This window comes from Agelaius phoeniceus, chromosome 14 (assembly GCF_051311805.1).
Source record: "Agelaius phoeniceus isolate bAgePho1 chromosome 14, bAgePho1.hap1, whole genome shotgun sequence".
NCBI lineage: Eukaryota > Metazoa > Chordata > Aves > Passeriformes > Icteridae > Agelaius > Agelaius phoeniceus.
This window is the reverse complement of record NC_135278.1, coordinates 19,943,265-19,960,718: the sequence shown is the minus strand read 5'-3', so window position 1 is coordinate 19,960,718 and position 17,454 is coordinate 19,943,265. Positions and strand designations below refer to the sequence as shown.

Sequence of the window (17,454 nt, the reverse complement as noted above, 5' to 3'; positions counted from 1 at the left end):
GGCGGCTGTGCAGGAATGTGCAGAACTGAGCAAGTAACTGAGCTGGGGATGATTCAGAAGCCAATTCCCCCAGCCAAAATCTGCCTTCTCTTCCCCAACACACGCAGTCCCTTCCTCTGAATCAGATGTCCCCAGGCGCTGAGCAATCCTGGCTCTATCAGTGTTTCCAGGACCTTCCCTCCCACCACCCCCTGAGTGATGAGAATATTTTTGTAGATCTCATTTCCTGGCCTTTCCCTTTCATCTCTCAAAGCAGCAAGTAAATGAACAGCCCTTTAGTTTTTAGTTACTGCTCTGCACCCAGTGAGCTATCAGAGGCTGTTGACAATGGCTTTTCTCTTTTCCGTGCTCCTGCCTGCAGGATTTGGGGAGATAATTCATTTGGTCCTGGTGCTTTGTCAACTTTCAGCACTTGTAATTGCCTAATGATCAGTGCTGATGCTGTTGTTAAGCCTGTTAAAACTTTGTCCTGCTGAACAGCCAGACTGTGCCTGTCTCATCATGTTGTGCCTGCTGTGCTGGCTGGGGCTGCCTTTGATGCTCCCACCCTGGCCCCATCTTTGGTTGCTGCTTCCCACCCACCCCAGGCACTGCCGAGGGGATGGATGGATGCAGCAGGGTGCTGCCCACGCTGAGGAGCTGCACCTGGAGTTACAAATAGCTGAAGAATAATCCCACAGAGAGTCAGATGCTCTCCAGGGTGAATCCCCTCTCGGCCCCAAGGAGCCTGGAGCTGCTTGGGGAAGGTGGGCTGGTGTCTGTGCCTGGTGGGGTGGGTGAGAGCAGCTCTCTGGAGCAGGCTATCACTGCTAGAGCACTGCTGTTTAGCAACATGCTGCTATTTCTGCTTTTCCATCTCTCTTGTGCCTTTTCCACCATCATTATAGTTTTTCTAGGGCTCTAATTGGCCACATTTCACGCCACCACCTCTTCTGCTGCTCATCGAGGTGCCCAACTGGCTGGTGCCATCTCTGGAAGCCCCTGTCGCTCATCCTCGCCTCCTCCAAGGCTGGTTTTTAATGGCACACACTGAACATTAGTGCATTACCATCCCTTTTCCAAGAGCAGTCTCCAACCACTCTTCTCTCGTCCCCCAGTGCCTCATCCAATTTAATTAATTATACTTAGTATATTACGCATCCTGTCAAAGTTTTTCCTTTCCGAGGTTTAATGGTTTTTTAATTCTAATGCATGCTGCATGTGGAAGCGTTTGAGCAGTGAGGGAGCGTGCAGTGGCAAGGAGGCAGCATTACAGCATGTGCTGCAGGCAGCCAGGGTGGGTCCCTGTAGAGAGGCTCCAGCTGAGCTGCTGCAGGACTGAGCTGCCTCCTTCCCTCTGCTGCTGCTCAGGGGCACAATCAGGGGCTGGGGCCAGTGCAGGGGGCACTGCAAGGGTTTGGGTTGAGCCCACTCGCCCTTGGTGCATCTGGTGGAACAGGAGAGGGAGGGCTGGTGGCTCAGCCCCAGTGTCCTCTCTGCAGCTGCAGCCCGTGCTGAACTCAGGGTAATGAACCTGACTCTTCTCCTTGTGCTGTGTCTGAAAGCACCAATTCCATCAGTCATTGCAGGCCTGCCTTATCCCCTTGCAGAAGGGAGGTGTTGAGGATGTGGTGGGGACTGGGCTGAGCAGGTAACGCCGGCTGGGGCTGGTTCCTATTGCTCTGAATTTCCCAGAGACACTTAAAAGGCTTGGTCAGGAAAGTGGTTCAGCAGGAATGACTTTGTGGGGTCTTACACTGACTAGCTTTGGGTATTTCCAGATAAAACCTGCTCAGACTAAGAGGGTTGTGGGTTGGTGGTTGTTTTTTTCCTGCCTGTCAGTGTTGCAAAGTGCTTAGGTTTTGAAAATCCAGCTGGGCTCTGTCTGTCTGTCACACCATCACTGAGAGTAACGATGCTGTGGTGCAATTTAGCTGACAGCCCTGTGAACTGGGGCCAGGAGCCAACACAATCCAGCCTGACCTCGGGGCAGTGCTGTAGGAATGTGCCTCAGGAAACCAGAAACCCTGCGAGGCTGCACTGGCAGGAGCTGGGGCAGAGCTGGAGCAGCCCATCCTGGGGAGCAGGGCATCCCACCTCTGCACTGTACCCACAGCAAGGGGTGTGTGGGATGATCCCAGTGAGGTGTGCAGCCCCCACGTGGGACTCAGAATCACTGCCCAGGTGCCCATGGGTCGGCGGCTGGGAGGGCTGGAGCTGTGGAGCTGAGTGCTTTCCTTGCAGTGCTTGTGCAAGTCATGGAAATGCAGTTATTTTCCATTCCAGTTGTTCAGCAATCCCCCTGTGGCTGTGGAGCTGACAACCCCAGACACACTGCAGGGCTTGTTCTCCATCTCACCCCCGTGGCTGTGGGCCCAACGGAGCGGGGTAGGGTCGGACAGGATGACACCCCAGCTGGATTGCTGGAGTTGAGCTTGTCCATGACTCACAGGTAAAGACATTTCCCCAAGCTTATAATGAGGTTTTAGATTTAGCTATTGACCTTATAGTAGTTTTACATGCATGTTTATCTGCCCTTTGGATTAATGAAGGTAAACTTAATTGCCAGAACAAAGTTTCATCTAATTAAATGGATCAGATTCTCAGACTCTGGCAATTCTGTCATGTCTTCTCTTGGCCCTGGGGCAGTGTAACCCACAGCTGGCATTTCCCTGGCATTCTTGTTATCCCTTGTTGGTGTGGAGCTGGAGCCTGCTTTGAGCCCTCTCTGCAGCTCCATGGCCATGCAGAGAGAGCAGGAATGTCCCTGTGAGTCAGGTGCTGGGTCAGGCTGGACAATGCAGAGCAGCTTTTGCAGACCTGTCTCAGATCCCTGTGGGATTTTCTGATGCACCCGCCCCCCTAGGCAAACATCTCATTGTGGTCCATCCCTGTGCTTCAGAGCAAAGATCCACCAGCATGGAAAATCCCTGTGTTCATCTGAAAGAGACTTCAAGTAGAGCACCAGGGAGGGGATAATGCTGAGCTCCAGGGTGGAGGCACGAGAGGTCAGTGTCATGATGAGAGATGGCCAGCAACCAACATTTCGGTTTTCTAAGAAAAGGCGTAAAATTCCCCAGCTCTCCCTTGATGGTGGGGAACGCCCCATTGTGCTGGGAAGCCTTCCAGCTCCCTCCACTCTTCAGAGCTGCACACTTTTAGAAAGTACAAAGAGCTTCTCATAATGTTTTGCCTTGTGGGTACGTCTATGATTAATTCCGTGCAAGCATTACTGGTGCAATAACAATACTGAAGGTCCTAAAACTGAAAAAGGAAACACATTTGGCTCGTACTTCATACACAATCACTTACACTTAAGCTATTGATAGTTGATTGGGATCTGTAGACTGCTGGGCTGGTGCCACTGGGTTTCTGAGCGCGCTCAATGGCTGGAACAGACAGCGAGGCTGTAGGTTTTGGCAAGCTGTAGGTCTCATTAGTCAGGCTGACTGTATCTGACACGAGAGATTCCCATCCACCAAGATGAAGCTCACTTCCCTAGGCTTTGGCTGACATCCCAACAATATTTACATGAAGGACAACAGAGGATCAGTGTTAGATTAAGGCTGTGAGTTTCCAGTAGGCAGACAGTTAAATATTCTATTGAAATACTCTTTTGATTATTTAGATAATAATGAAGTTTATGCATGTCCTTGAGAAATCTGGGGAAAGGCAGTTGTTTTATGCTAAGCATGCAAAGATGTGTTTAATCTTGATAATAGGAGTAAATTATGTATCAGCGTTTATAACCTCAGCTCCTTTATTTCTCACTTGTTGTGTGGAGCCACCAGAAGCCTTGCAGGGAAGGGTGGCAGGAGGAGGGGGCAGCAGCCTCCCCACGGCACCCTGGCCTTCACATCCCCGCGGGAGGAGGATCAGGATGGTTTGTTCTGCTTTGTGCTGGCCGAGGGAGGTGCTGGTTGAAGTTAAGGCATTGACCACGAGCCCCCGAGGAGAGGGCAGGGATGTGCTCTGACAGGTGCTGGGCCAGGAGTTGGCCCAGTACAGGCATCCAGGAATTGCTTCTTATCTCCCCCAGCTGTAATTTCTGTTTTGTTGGATTTTTATCAGGATCGTTGAGTTGCCATTTTCTGACCGACGCCTGATTTTGAATAGGACTGAGTAATAATTTGATTTATTGCTGCCGTTGGAATGTGGCTGCCTGGCTGGTCCTGCCTTACCCTCACAGAATATGTGAATTTGCTTCGTCTATGACAATAGCAGAGAACAGTAACCTTTGGATTAATTTGTTTCAGTGACCGAAGTCCCATTAAATGGAAGGCAGCTGGTGTCAGAGGCATAAACTGAGACAAAGTTTTGCTCCCAATTGTGGGAAATGTGTTTAAACAGACTAGAAATGTTTCCATCTCTGCAGGGTATAATATACTCAAATGGTTGCATTAACATGAAAAAAGTCTAAGGAAGAGTGTATTTAGGACAATCCCTCTGTATCCAGTGCTAATGAAATTGAATTGCAGTAATGAAGTCAGGGGTTGTGTCTGCGCCCGTGCAGGAGCTGCCTCAGCATTGATGGAGCCGTGCCCAAGAGTGGTGGAGCACTAATGGCTCGAGATGGAAGAGGTCCATCAGAGCCCAGAGTGCTCTCCTCTCCCTGCCAGGGCTGGATCCCACATCCCAGAGCTGTTAGGATGCTAATGAGCCCTGGATGGAGGCAGAGTGCTGGAGTTTCAGAGGTGCTCCATCCCCGCTGCTCAGGGGCCAGCAGAGCTCCACAGACCACTTAAGAAAAGGATTAATTGGAGTTTAAATGGTGTGTTCCGCCGGCCCTCTGAAAGGGAATTAATTTTTCCTTGTGAATGAGGTGGGGATTGGCCTGCGGTCCTGGATAAAGGGGAGCAGCCAGCATTAAATTGCATTCCAGCCCATAATAATACCTTCTGGGTCTGACTCTGCCGTGGTGCATGGCATAGCCACACCACAGCTCCTTCTGGTGATCACCCTCCTTCCCACAGCCTGCTCCTCACCCAGAGGCATCAGCATCCCCAGGAAATCCTTGGCATGGAGTCTGTCCTTGCCCTCTGCTTGCAGCTGGCCAGGCACCCAGGTCTGCCTGTCCCTCAGTCCTCATTCACAAAGCAGGGACAGCTCTGCAGAAGGGAGGGAGTTATTCATGGTGATGCAGAGCAGGGCAAGAGGGGAATGGGCCAGCTGTAAATCAGAGGGAATCCTCAGCATTTCCTGGGAGCTGTCTGTGTCTGCAGCAGCTGGGGACAAGCCCCCTTGCTCACCTCTGCTGACCATCCCAGAAGCACTGCCCATGAGCTGCATGCAGCCACAGGTCCTTATCAGCAATTGCTCAATAAATTAATCTAAATGACAGCCCTTGTTTCATTAAAATAATTCCTGTGCTTTGTCCAAGCACTGTTGACCTTCTGTGTTGGACAGACAATCCAGGATTAAAAATACAGCATTTTTAGCTTGCATAAATCCCAAATAATGGTGAAAGAGAGGAAGAGAAAGGCTTCTTGTGGCAGTAAAGAGCATTTGTCACTGTCCCTGGTTATTAGTATCCTCTGAGCATTGTGCAGGGGAAGCCACGCCAGGATTACATTGCTGCATTGACTGGAGATTTCTTATTAGGAAAGGCAAGGAAGGCTCTGTGAAGCCCATAGGTCAAAAATATAATGCACTATTCCTCACCTCTCATTTCCTGATGTTATGCTATTAGAGGAGATAAGGGAGAGGTGCAGAGTCTTAATTTACAAGCGAATGATGAACTGCGGCTCGGGACTGTTTGTATTTTGCTGGAGCTTATTATTTTATCTGGAGTGTGATGCAGAGGATCGCTGCCCCTGAGCCAGAAACAGCCACTCCTGTTGGGGTGGAGGGGTGTGGGCTCCACTGGTGTGCTGAGGGTGCTGGGTCCTGAGAAGATGAAGGTGCTGGAGTTGAAAAGAAACCCCGAAGTAGCTGGAAGAGGAGGAGTGTTAAATAATGCAGTTGCGCTTTGTCCATGAAAGATGGCTAACCATGAGTAAACAGCCACAACAGTGTTTGATCCCTTCGTGTTTACTATTTATTCATATTTATTATTCATAAATTCTGTCACAAATGTTGGGCCCGCACCCCAGTGAGACATTTGCATTTTATTTTAAGTTTGATTCCCCCCCGCCCCTCAGTTTCATGAACGGAGATTTAATGATTTGCTTTTCCACATTGCTCCCGTGCTGGCTCTCCCTGGTTCTCCTCTTCTTGTTTCAGGAAGAGATTTCTAACATGGAAAAGTGATATTTGAATAGATTCCCCTAAGGCAATCAATTTACTTCTAATTTGTCTGGAACTAAGCTTTTCTTTGTTGCAATGAGAAAGGATTGAAACTGCTGTAAAATTTATTAGCTTCCAGGAAGATTTTGAAATGAATTTTTTAATGATCGTGCTGTTTGCTGTACCCAGGAGCAGTGTCATCGTGATTACAGTATAATCACACGTTTGCTGAAGGAACACTGAAATGTGGAGCTAGAGCTGGGCTCCTGCACGAGGGGACCTTTGGCACTGCCCAGGTACTGGCACCGCCTAGGTACGGGTTGTAGCCAGGTACGGGCACCGCCCACATTTGGGTAGTACCCAGGTATGGGTATTGCCCAAGTACTGGCACTGTCCAGGTATGGGCACTGCCCAGGTATGGACATTGCCCAGATACTGGCACCACCCAATACAGGTACTGCGCAGGTGCTGGTACTGCCCAATACAGCTATTCCCCAGGTATGGGCACTACCCAGGTATGGCACTGCCCAGGTGCTGGCACTGCCCAGGTGCTGGCACTGTGGCTGGCATGGCTGCAGGGCTGGGGGCTCTGGGCTGGGGCTGCTCATCATGACGCTCCCCCAGGCTGTGCATGTCCCAGCAGCCTGGGATCCCTCGGTCCCTCTTTGTCTCCCCTCATTTCTTGTTCTCAAGCAGCTCCTGCTCCTCTTCCTTGCCTGTAACAGCACAAACGAGCTCTAGTTATTCACCGTGGCAAAGCTGCTCTGACACGGATTGGATTGAACTGAGCGCCTGTTTGGAAATGGAAACTCCAGGGACTATTGTCATCGCCCAAATTGCACCTTAGATTGTATAACAGCACATGTCATCTGGCCATTTATCAGGAATATTACATTCCCAGGCACTTGCACCTTGCTACGATTTAACTTTGTCTCTTTGGCCAGCGTTGCAATTCCACTGGAGATAATTCAATTGCTGGGAGCTGAACGGGCACCTCGCGCACCCGCTCCGCGTTGCGGTGCCTCAGGTACCTGGGTGTTGGACAGGGGACTGGGGGATTTGTTCACCAGGGCCATTCCTCAATCCCCCTGTGATGAGGGAAGAGCCCATGCTGTGGGGAGCTGGGGGCTCTTGCTGCAGTGCCCACCACGTGTCCTCTGCCAGCTCCTGCTGGGCTCTGCCTGTTGGGCATCTGTCCCGTGTCCCTGCTCTTCCGACCAAGAGCTTGCACAGTGGGATTGGAAAGTGCCAAGGGTCTTGGCTGGGTGCGGGATTTTTATCTCTCCCACCAGGTCTACCTGCAGCTGCTGGTCCTCGGCAGCTGCTGCCTGGCTGAGACCACAGCAGTTATGGTCTTTGTAACCCATAAAGTTGCCTTTGTGCTGGTCTTCTGAGTTCCAAGTAGAGCTCCGATTTGAAATCTGGAGCTTAACCTGGATTTTGGTTGACTTGTTGAGGAACGTGTTTATTCCAGAGGTGGCTGTGGATTTTATGTTATTTCATATTTGCTATGCAAGAGCTTATGTTTAGTAATGACATTTTTCCTGCCAAGTCTGACTTCAGGATAACTGCTCACCTCTTGACAAAAAGGCTTGTGCCAGGATGTTTTGTCCCTGGGGAATGTTTTAAAAGTGACCCTGCTCTAAGGTGCCCTGAAACAAAGTTCTGGGTTTGTGCTGGGTGAGGGCAGTCTGGCTGAAACACAGGTATTGCTGCAGTGTGACCTGCACATCTTTCATATGTATAGGGCACTTACCCTCAAGCGAGCTGCTCAGCGTGTCTCTGGGCCAGCTGGGTGCCACATGGGTGCCCCCATGGGTGTCCCCACAGCCTGACTGGCAACTGAACTATCCCCTCTGTGTTTGCAGTGTCCTCAGCTCCTTAGAGAGTGCAGCCCAGGTCATGCCCTGGGCCGTGGTGGTCTCAGCCCCTGGCCATGGTGTTCTCCAGCCCATGGTGTTCTCCAGCCCATGGTGGTCTCAGTCCCTGACCATGGTGGTCTCAGTCCCTGACCATGGTGGTCTCAGTCCCTGGCCATGGTGTTCCCCACCCGTTCCAGCTGGCAGGTCCTTGCCAGCCTGAAGCACTGGGGCCCTTGGGGGCTGTGTCAGGATAAGGTGCTCACGCTCACACAGAGCAGTGCCAGAGCTTGGGGTCTCACCCCACTTTGCCCCTCTGTTGCTCCCCCTCTCTTTGCCTGTCTCTGGCTCTGGTCAGGCAGAGTTTCAGCCTGCTTAGCCCTGCCATGAGCACAGGGGTGGGAGCTGTCTGCTTTGGCTGCCAGGCACTCACCACGTCGTGGTTCTGGTGGTTATTACCTGGGCTTTGCTCCGTGCATCAAGAACATTTTGTCACTGCAGACAGTAACAGCTGTATTGACTAGGGCAGGTCTAGGGCTGTAAAAGAATTTCCTGTTGTTCTATTTCTGATTGTTAAAGTGGTAAAGAACAAGACAGAACAGTACAGTAATGTGAATGTGAACGTGAATGGCTGTCCTGGGTGCCATCAAAGCTGGGTGAGTCAGACTGAGCTGCAAAGGGCAGCACCAGGAGCGTGCCCAGCAGCTCCCTGCCTGCTGCCTCTGTTGGGGCGGGAGCAGCATGCAGGGATCAGCCCTGGCTCAGCCACTGGAGGGGCTCAGACCCTGCTGTGCATGCCTTTGGATCTGGGACAGCAGAGGAATGGCATTTCTGTGTATCAACAGGCCTTGCTTGAGGCGTAAAAATAATATTTTATACCAGCTACAGGGCTAAGGCAGTGATGGATGGGTGGGTAGCTGAAGATGCCCATTCTGCCATGTTGAAGAGGCTGCTCCTGGGGGCTCTGTGCTGGTCCTTGTGTCTGCTGCCAGGTCAGGGCTGCTCTGGGCAGCCTGGACACGTGTTGTCCCCGAGAGCAGGATGGTTCTGGCTGCAGGGCATGGTCTCAAAGCTGAGATGTGTGCTGAGCACAGAAGCTGAGTGGCAGAATGTGCCATGGAACTACCTGTTGTCTCAGGTCTGTGGATGGTGGTGACTTGTGACCCTCTGTCTGTCAGCCTGGCCTCTTTGAGACTTGTTAACATTCCCTTCCTCATACAAAAGATTGAAACAGTATAATTTAATGTAATGCTTCTCAGCTCCTTTCCTCCCTGCATTTCAGCTGCTGCAGGTTCTAGACAAGCATTGTAATGTCCAAAACTGATCATCTCCCTGGCAGAGAGGCACCAGGCCCTTTAGTGAGCTGCTCTTAAAGCACAGGTGCCTTTCTAGGCTTTGAGGAATATCCACTTGCAGTAATCAGGGAAGTCCTCCATTTGTTTCTAGCTGTAAAATGTGGCAGTTGGAATAAATGGGTCAAGGCAAGACCAACCTGCCCGTGCTCCCTCTGGAGTGAGGTTTGCCTTGGCTATGGCAGACCCATGGACTGGGGGCTGAGCTGTGCTGCTGGGCAGGGAGGGTGAGGAGAAGCAGCTCCCCTGTGCCTTCCCATGCTGGACCAGCCAGCCCAGCACGCTCACAGATCCAGCTTTTCATGTTTGTGGAGAGACTGAAGTGATGTGTGCTCCAGCAACACGCCCAAGGTCACACAGCACAATAAATCAGTGTCTCATCGGGATGAGAATCCAAGATATTTCTGTAGCCCCTGCAGCCATCACCAAGTCCTCTGCTATCACAGCCAGACTACACAACTTTGTATGCCTGTAGCACCCTTTTGAAGTTAAGCTGTGGATAAATAGGGAGACAGCAATATTTTCTGGGCCATTTTTCTTTTTTTTTTTTTCTATTTTGCTCAAGTACTTGAAATTAGCAGTATCAAAGTATAAGATCATGGGCTTTTAGAGCTCAGTGCTGGTTGTTCAGTGTGTAGGGCTCAGGGCATCCTTCTCTCAAGCTGCTGTAAAGGCAGCTGCCAAAACCCAGACCTCCTCCTCCCCTCCACCCAGCCCTGTGCTCCACATCACTGGGTTGCTGCTCTGATGTAGAGAAAAAGCTGATGTTTTACCCATATATTTTTCAATTAATTGGCTTCTTCTCTTTCTTTAAAAAAAACCCTTTCTTGGTGGTTTTTTCTTTTTTTCTTCTTTTTTTTTTTTTTTTTTTTTGAGGTCTGCCTTTTACTCGTTTATTCTCTGTAAGTGTTAAGCTGCTCATATTTTGGTGCATTGTGTTATGTGCTGAGAATTTTTATCAGCCGCCCTAGTGCTTGCATGTGGTGGAAATACCAATGTGTCTGAGGAGCGGAGGTTATGCACACAGATGTACAGAGCAGCAGAAGGAATGGTTTTCAGACAGAGGGAAGGAAATCTGGGCTGAGCCTGCTCCTTCCATGCATCAGCCCAGCCCCGACCGAGCGTGGGCTCCTGGGGGTGATGGCGTTGGAGCTTTGGTGCTGCTCCCAGCGTGTGTGGGTTACGGGAGGAAGGAGCCCCGTCTCTGCGTGGGGAAAGGCTGTGCTTTATGAGGGCTGCTGCAATTACAAGCTCTTATCAAATGAAGGAAAAGCCGAGACTGAAAAGCAGCCAGGATCCTGCGGTGTTCGGCAGGAGCCACGGTCGGATGCTCAGCAAAGGCTGAGCATGGTGAAACTGCTGAATTTCATTTCCAGCTTTGCACTTGGCTGAGCCTGGCTGCTTCCCCGAGCCTCGGTTTGTCCATCTGTGATGTGGAGGTGAAGCTGTGCAGTCCTCTGGGATTGACTGACAGTGCAGGAATGCACACAGGCCCTGGGCACCAGGGTTTGCACTCGCCTGAGAGCCCTTGGACCTGGTCTTGGAGGATCCTTGGGAAGGGTTAAACCACCAGTCCATATTTCAGCACTGTAAAGTGGTGTTGGGACGACAGCCCCAAGTCGAGAGAAGGAATCTTTATTGCTCCTGTATGAATAAAGCCCCGGCACTGGGAATGACACATTTAATCTTCAGTGGAGTGGACAATCTTGGAGATTTATAAAGCCTCTGTTGTGTGAGAGGTCAGTGGGGATTAAGCAACAAGTTAAAACTCACATATACAGCAGAACCACAAAGAACCTTCCCTCCTCCCCCTCTTCTTTCCTCCCTCTGTTCCTTTCCCCTCCTTGCAAAAAGTCAAACTTAAATGTCACGTCAAACCAAGCTTAAAACATGGTGGCTTTTAACACTGGCCACTAAACCCAGGAACCACTGGCTCTGAGGGCTTGACACATGGTCAGCCCTGTTGTGATGGATTTGCTGCCGTCACTCCTTTTCCAGGCTCCTGTGCTGGTGCTGACAGGTGACACACAACCTACTGGAAATTAAACTCCAGTCTGTAGAGCCTCAAAAGCGATGGCTGTTTGAGGTTCAGTCAGTGCTGCTTGGGGCAGGATCCCCTCTGCAGTGCCCGGGCAGGCTGGAGGCTGTGGGCACCCCATTCACCGTGCCTTGTGCTTTCTCCCCGCAGAGCCGAGCGAGGGCTTCCACTGCCGGGAGGAGTGCCGCATCCTGGGCCACTCGGACAGGTGCTGGATGCCGCGCGGCGCCGTGCCCAGCCGTGCCAAGTCCCCCGAGCACGGCAGGAACGTCATCGCGCTGTCCATCGAGGCCACGGCGGTGGACGCGGAGCCTTACGCGGACTGCGGCGCCAAAAGGACCTTCGCCACCTTCGGCAAGGAGGGCGCCGAGCCCCCGGCCGAGGAGCGCCTCGCCAACCCCAAAGGCAAAAGAACGGTGGACTCGGCCGCCTGCTGCAGCCCCAAGGTGAGCGGCGCCGTCCGCGAGGCCGGCAACGGCTGCGAGGCCGTCAGCCCCGTCACCTCGCCCCTGCACCTGAAGAGCCCCTTGGCCGGCAAGCCGGCGGCGCCCTACGGAGCCGGGCACTGCGCCGGCGGCCGGGAGCCCTTTGGGAACAGTGGCCCTTCCCGGCCCAGCGAGGCAGAGCCCCGGGGCGCGGACAGCGAGAGCAGCGGGCAGGAGGGCAACCCGCTCCTGCAGGCAAGCCGGGAAAAGGACTCGCCCGGCGCCCGGAGACTAAAGGACATCGTCCTCTGAGCAGCGCTCGGCCACAGGAGCATGAGGATGAGGATGAGGGACCGCACGACTCCCAGCGCAGATTGTTTTTATCGCTTACCAATGGTTCACAGATTGCTGTATTTAAAAGCTTTCCCTAAATGTATTGTTTATAAATGGAGCTATCGTTGATGTGACAATCCCACGTGTCTCGAGGGCGGCAGGGGTGTGCAGCCCGAGCGAGGAGCCGGTGTTCGGCTTTGGCCGGGAGGCAGCGGGTGGCGGGGGCAGAGGCCAGACCCCCCCGGTCCTCAGGAGCGCTCGGTACCCCCTCCTCGGAGTTTATATATTTTTGTATCTCAAAACGAAGATAAATTTCCATTCCTGGAGAGAATTGAGTGGCCAATTCCTTATTCGGACATCTTTAGTAACCACCCCGGCGGTTTTGTAGTCTGGACGAAGTAGCGGCTGTTTCTTGTGTGGGACTGTTCAAAGTGACAGTCGGGTGAGTTTCAGTTCAAATTCACCCAGCACGAGGTTGTTTGTCTTTTAAGGTGTTGGTGTTTTGCTATGGACACCCCTGCATTTACGAATCCTTTTGCTGTCACATACTTATCTGTACTATTATTGTATTTGATATTGCAAATTACTGTATGTCTAGTGATGGCAAAAGGCTTTCAGGCTTAAAAAAAAAAAAGGAATAGAAAAAAAAATAAATCACAATCATCTTACTTAAACTTTGGGGAGCCTGCAGTTTGCAGCCCCGGTGGAGCAAGCGCTTCTTCCAGCCCCCACCATTGCCTGCAGCCTCTCCTTGCTCCTGCAGGAAAATGTCAGGGCATTATGGGAAGACGTTTTTGGGAAAATCCTGCCTGGATTGCAATTGTCAGATGCACTGTGCTGAACTTTTCCCCTTACCCGTTTCTTTTGCATAATTTCAAGGCAATGCATGGAAAGGTTTTTTTCCAGAAGTTGGTTATTTTGGTTTTTTTCCAGTTCCCAGATTTAGATATCCCTCGCCTCCAGTCATTTCCAAGTCAAAGAGATGGAATTATTTTAAGAGATCTAAATTACCTTCTCAATTAGACACACACACTTCCCAGTCAGCGTTTCCTAGCCATGATTACACCAAGAGGGTGTGTGTAGGTATGACATCATGGCATGGATTTTAGACCCTTCTGATTTCTTTCTATCCCTGCATCATAAATAAGTATGGAATGAGCAATAGTGATGTTAATTTAGGGGCAGACAGGTGATACGTAACAACGCTACTAATTCAATTAATGTGCCTTCTTAATGGAGAAAAAATTAAAGCAATTCTTTATTTTTTCTCATAATTAAGGACTTTTTTGTGTGGGTACAAATCTACTCATGTAAAATTGATTTGAAAATTGAGCTACTTTAATAGCCATTTTGTAGAAGGGAGAGAGGGAAGGGATTCCACAGCTCTCTGCTCTCTTGCAGTGATGATTCCTCAGTGAGGTATGAGTAAGGTAGAAGGATTTCAGTTAGTGTATTATTATTATTATTATTATTATTGCTATTATTATTAACCCTTCACTGAACAGATTTTTCCTACCCTCAATAATGTTTCCTAGAATTTAAAATTGATTATGGAAGGAAAAATATATAGCTCTTGCCAATGTTTGCTGTACCAGCAAGTTGAAATTAGTGGTTTCTAGAGAAAGAGTCTTTCTAGGTCTACATATCATGATAAAGTATTTGTTACTTGATTTATTTAAATGAAAAACAACAAGAAAACAAGTTCCAGTTGTTATCATCCTCAAAATAAAATTAAACTCCAGCCATTTATTTCTTCAGGGCAGATTGATCTTGCCTGAAGCCACAGCTGGTCTGAGACAGGTCCAGAGTCAGCCTGTTCCCCCTGCCACTTGCTAGGGCCAGGAATTGGGAAAGAATCAACAAAAAAACAGTTGTCTAATGAAATTTGTGATGCTTCCCTCACTGGTGTGATGACTACCTCATTCAGCTCCCATCCCACGTGCTAACATGATGTCCTGCATCCCTCCAGAAAGCAAACTGGGCGTTTTCTCCCCTCTTCTGGATTCTGAGCCCATTTTTCAGGGATATGTTGTTTCTGTTCCCGCTGTGTTTCCTGCCTGTGTACTGTTACTGCTGTCATTTATTTCTGGGTTTTTTCCCCAAATGTGTGTTTTATTATAACACGAGCAAAGAGGAGAGGGGCTGGCTCGGGGCTGTTGGAGTAACTGGGTGTTCTGTAACTGTTCAGCTGAGTTTATTCTGATCTTACCTGGTTTTGTCAGCTCTGGGAGGTTTTTTTTTGGCGGGAGGGGGGAACTTCTCCCGTGTGTTTGCGGAGAGACAGAACCTGCCTTGCCCATCTGTCAGGTGCTCTTGGCTTCACAGGGCAACAGCTCCACGTGGCCCCATCATCACCAACACCTCTACCAGGAGGGGACCCAGCTTCCCCATGGCCTGTGGTGGGGTGGGGAGTGGGGGTCCCCCCAGGTGCCCCACCACCATCCCCAGGTGCCTGGAAAAGCACCAGCCTTAATTCCTGCCGAGCGTTGCCCCCTGCCTGCGGAGCTGCCACCACCAGCCTTGCGTTTCGGGTGAAAAATAGATGCTAACTGAAAAGGAAGAGAGGAAAAAAAAAAAAAAAAGAAAAAATAGAAACATTTCTCTAATTTACCCAGAGGAAACGTTCCTTGCCACTCTGAATAAAAGCACAGCCGAGAAAGAATGTGAAATAATTCTGTATTAAAAGGGGGCATTAAGGAGGTCAGTAAACCCTTATGCCTCCAAGAAAATCATTTAAACACCAGTTTTCTGGGCTGACCCAGGCTGCAGCGGGGGATGTGAGCGAGGGGCCCTTCCCTGGCATGGCCTTGCTGTGCGGGGCCAAGGGGAGACCCAGAGAGCTGCCCTGGCTTTGCTGCCTTGGCCCTCTCCAGAATATTTTGGTACTCCTGTCACTGTCCCTCTGTGTCACTCGAGATGAGTTCAGGCTCCTGGGCAAATTGCAGTCCCTTGGTTTTTTTCCTACTTGCATCGAAACTGGCCATGCAAAAAAATGTTCCAAGCTGCAGGGCGGGCAGGAAGGCTTTTTGGAAGGGTTCCAGATGTAATTATTGTGCTTTTTAATAACTTAAACCTGTCCTCAGATTTGGTTTAGGAAAAATCGCTGGGATCTGTTGGTTCCCTTCAGGCAAACTTGCTCTGCTCCCCTGTAAATCCAGGAGAGCAGCAAGCACCGACGATTCTCCCCCGAGCATGACGAGGACCCCATCTGGAGCAGCTTTGGGGCTGGGGGCCAGGGGCTGAGCTCTTCCCTGCTCCCTTGGGCACCCCTGGCCTTTCCCACCCTCGAGGCTGCAGGGCTGTGCTGGGAAGGATGGTGGAGGGCTGGGGGGCACAACTGATGGCTGGAAACATCCCCCCTCCAAGCACTGTCTGCTGAGGTTGCTGCCGTTCCCTGTTTGTTGTGAGCTGGAGGTCGCCTGTGGATCACACTTTGTGCAAAAGTGAATTCCTTTCTTTTTTAATTTTTATTTTTCCAAACAGGAAACAAGTTGATTTTGTGAAGAACACACTGTCTGATGAATATGTTGAAATTATTCTTGGGGAGGGCAGGGTGGGAGGGAGAGAAAAAAAAAAACAATCTAATTTTGAATGGAAACACATTTGTCTGTCATTGGGGAAAAGTGATGGTCTTGTTGCTACAGCTGCTTTTGCAGCTCTGGGTAATCTCTGATCCAACCTGTGAGCTGTGGTACCGCCGGGGAGAAACCCCACTGCCCCCACTGCCAGCTCTGCTGGGGCTGAGATGGAGCCTCCGCTGGTGCCAGCTGATGTTCAGCTGATCTGAGCTGGGGGAGAGCCTCCAGACACCCCTGGGGTAGGGTCTCAGACACCCCTCTCTCACCCACTGGCTCTGTTCAGCTGATCTGAGCTGGGCTGGGGTCTCAGACACCCCTCCCTCACCCACTGGCTCTGTTCAGCTGATCTGAGCTGGGCTGGGGTCTCAGACACCCCTCCCTCACTCACTGGCTCTGTTCAGCTGATCTGAGCTGGGCTGGGGTCTCAGACACCCCTGGGCTGGGGTCTCAGCCCCCCTCCCTCAGCAGTGGCTCCCAGCAGCAGCAGCAGCAGCCACCCGGCGGCCGCGGCACCGAGCGCGGTACGTTCTCGTCATGGTGTCTCCGTTGCCGAGTATATGAAGAATAAATTGTTGTATATGCTGATATGTATGTTATGTACATTTTCACAGTGATTGAATCATTGTAAACAACAAAATGGAAAAAGGAAAAAAAAAAAAAGAAGAATCACCATTCTGTCTATTTTATGAAGATGATAAAGCAGCTTTATTAAATTATTATGATTCTGTTTCCAAATGGTGTACCTGCCACATTGGGATTTTTTCATCTGATGAGAACTTTGTTTTCCACCTAAATGTGATTTTCTTTTCTCTGCTTTGAGCATCTAATGCATTTTAGTATTAAAGCAATTATTGAATAAAATGGAAAGTAAGTGTTTGGTTAAATATGCCTCAGTGGGTTTGCTTTGATGGGCTCCAGGTGCTGGTCCTGCAGAAGCCAATGCACGGCTGGGTGCCACCCCAGCCCCGTCCCTGTCCCATGGCTGGTCAGCTTTGGCACCCCAGAGGCTGCAAAGCTCAGACAGAACTTTCCTGGTCCTGAGGAGGGGTCATCACCAACCCCAGTGGTGACCAACTGGCACAGGCAGACTCTGAGCCCCCGTGAAACTGCGCTCGGTGCTGGTGCTCTGCTCTGCCACCTTCACCTGCAAGGGGAACACCACTGGGAGAGGGATGAGCACAGGTAGGAAACGCCTCCAACACACACTTCTCCACTGAGGCATGGCAGAGACTTTCTTTTCTGCAGTTTTTCAGGAGGGTGCTTTGGAGGAGATGGTGAGGAGCATCCACTGCCTCTGAATTAACTGGTTGATGGACCATATTTACACATGGAGCATCCAAGCACTTTGTGGCTACCAGGCTAAATGCTCCCACAAGGTCTCTGCTCACTCAGTGGCTCAGTCAGGGTGACACCAAGGTGGAGCTGGAGCAAGAGCAGTGGCACGGGAAGCCCTTTCCCTGGCATGGGAAGATGCTTGAGCTGCACACCGAGCATCATCCTGCCTGACAGGGACACAGGAACAGAGGTCAGCTGCAGGTAACCACACCTGGGTGAGGCCCCATCACTTCAAACCAGCAGGGTCTGACCGGCCTGGGGTCAGCTTTGTCACAGGTGTGTGTTGGCACGGGGACCCCAGGTAACGGTGCCCAGCCAGCCGGGCACCAG

General features: G+C 50.8%; 1 protein-coding gene across 2 annotated transcripts in view; it reads left to right on the top strand.

Annotated features, from left to right (window-relative positions):
* The window catches only part of PCDH19 (protocadherin 19), a 61,256-nt gene extending 44,583 nt beyond the window's left edge, over window positions 1–16,673 (top strand). For both annotated transcript variants that reach the window (XM_054641529.2, XM_054641530.2), the window contains exon 5: window positions 11,604–16,673. In XM_054641529.2, coding sequence (XP_054497504.2) covers window positions 11,604–12,190 — 587 coding nt within the window. In that variant the 3' untranslated portion in view covers window positions 12,191–16,673. The remainder of the gene's footprint in view (window positions 1–11,603) is intronic.
* The last annotated feature ends 781 nt before the right edge of the window (window positions 16,674–17,454 follow it).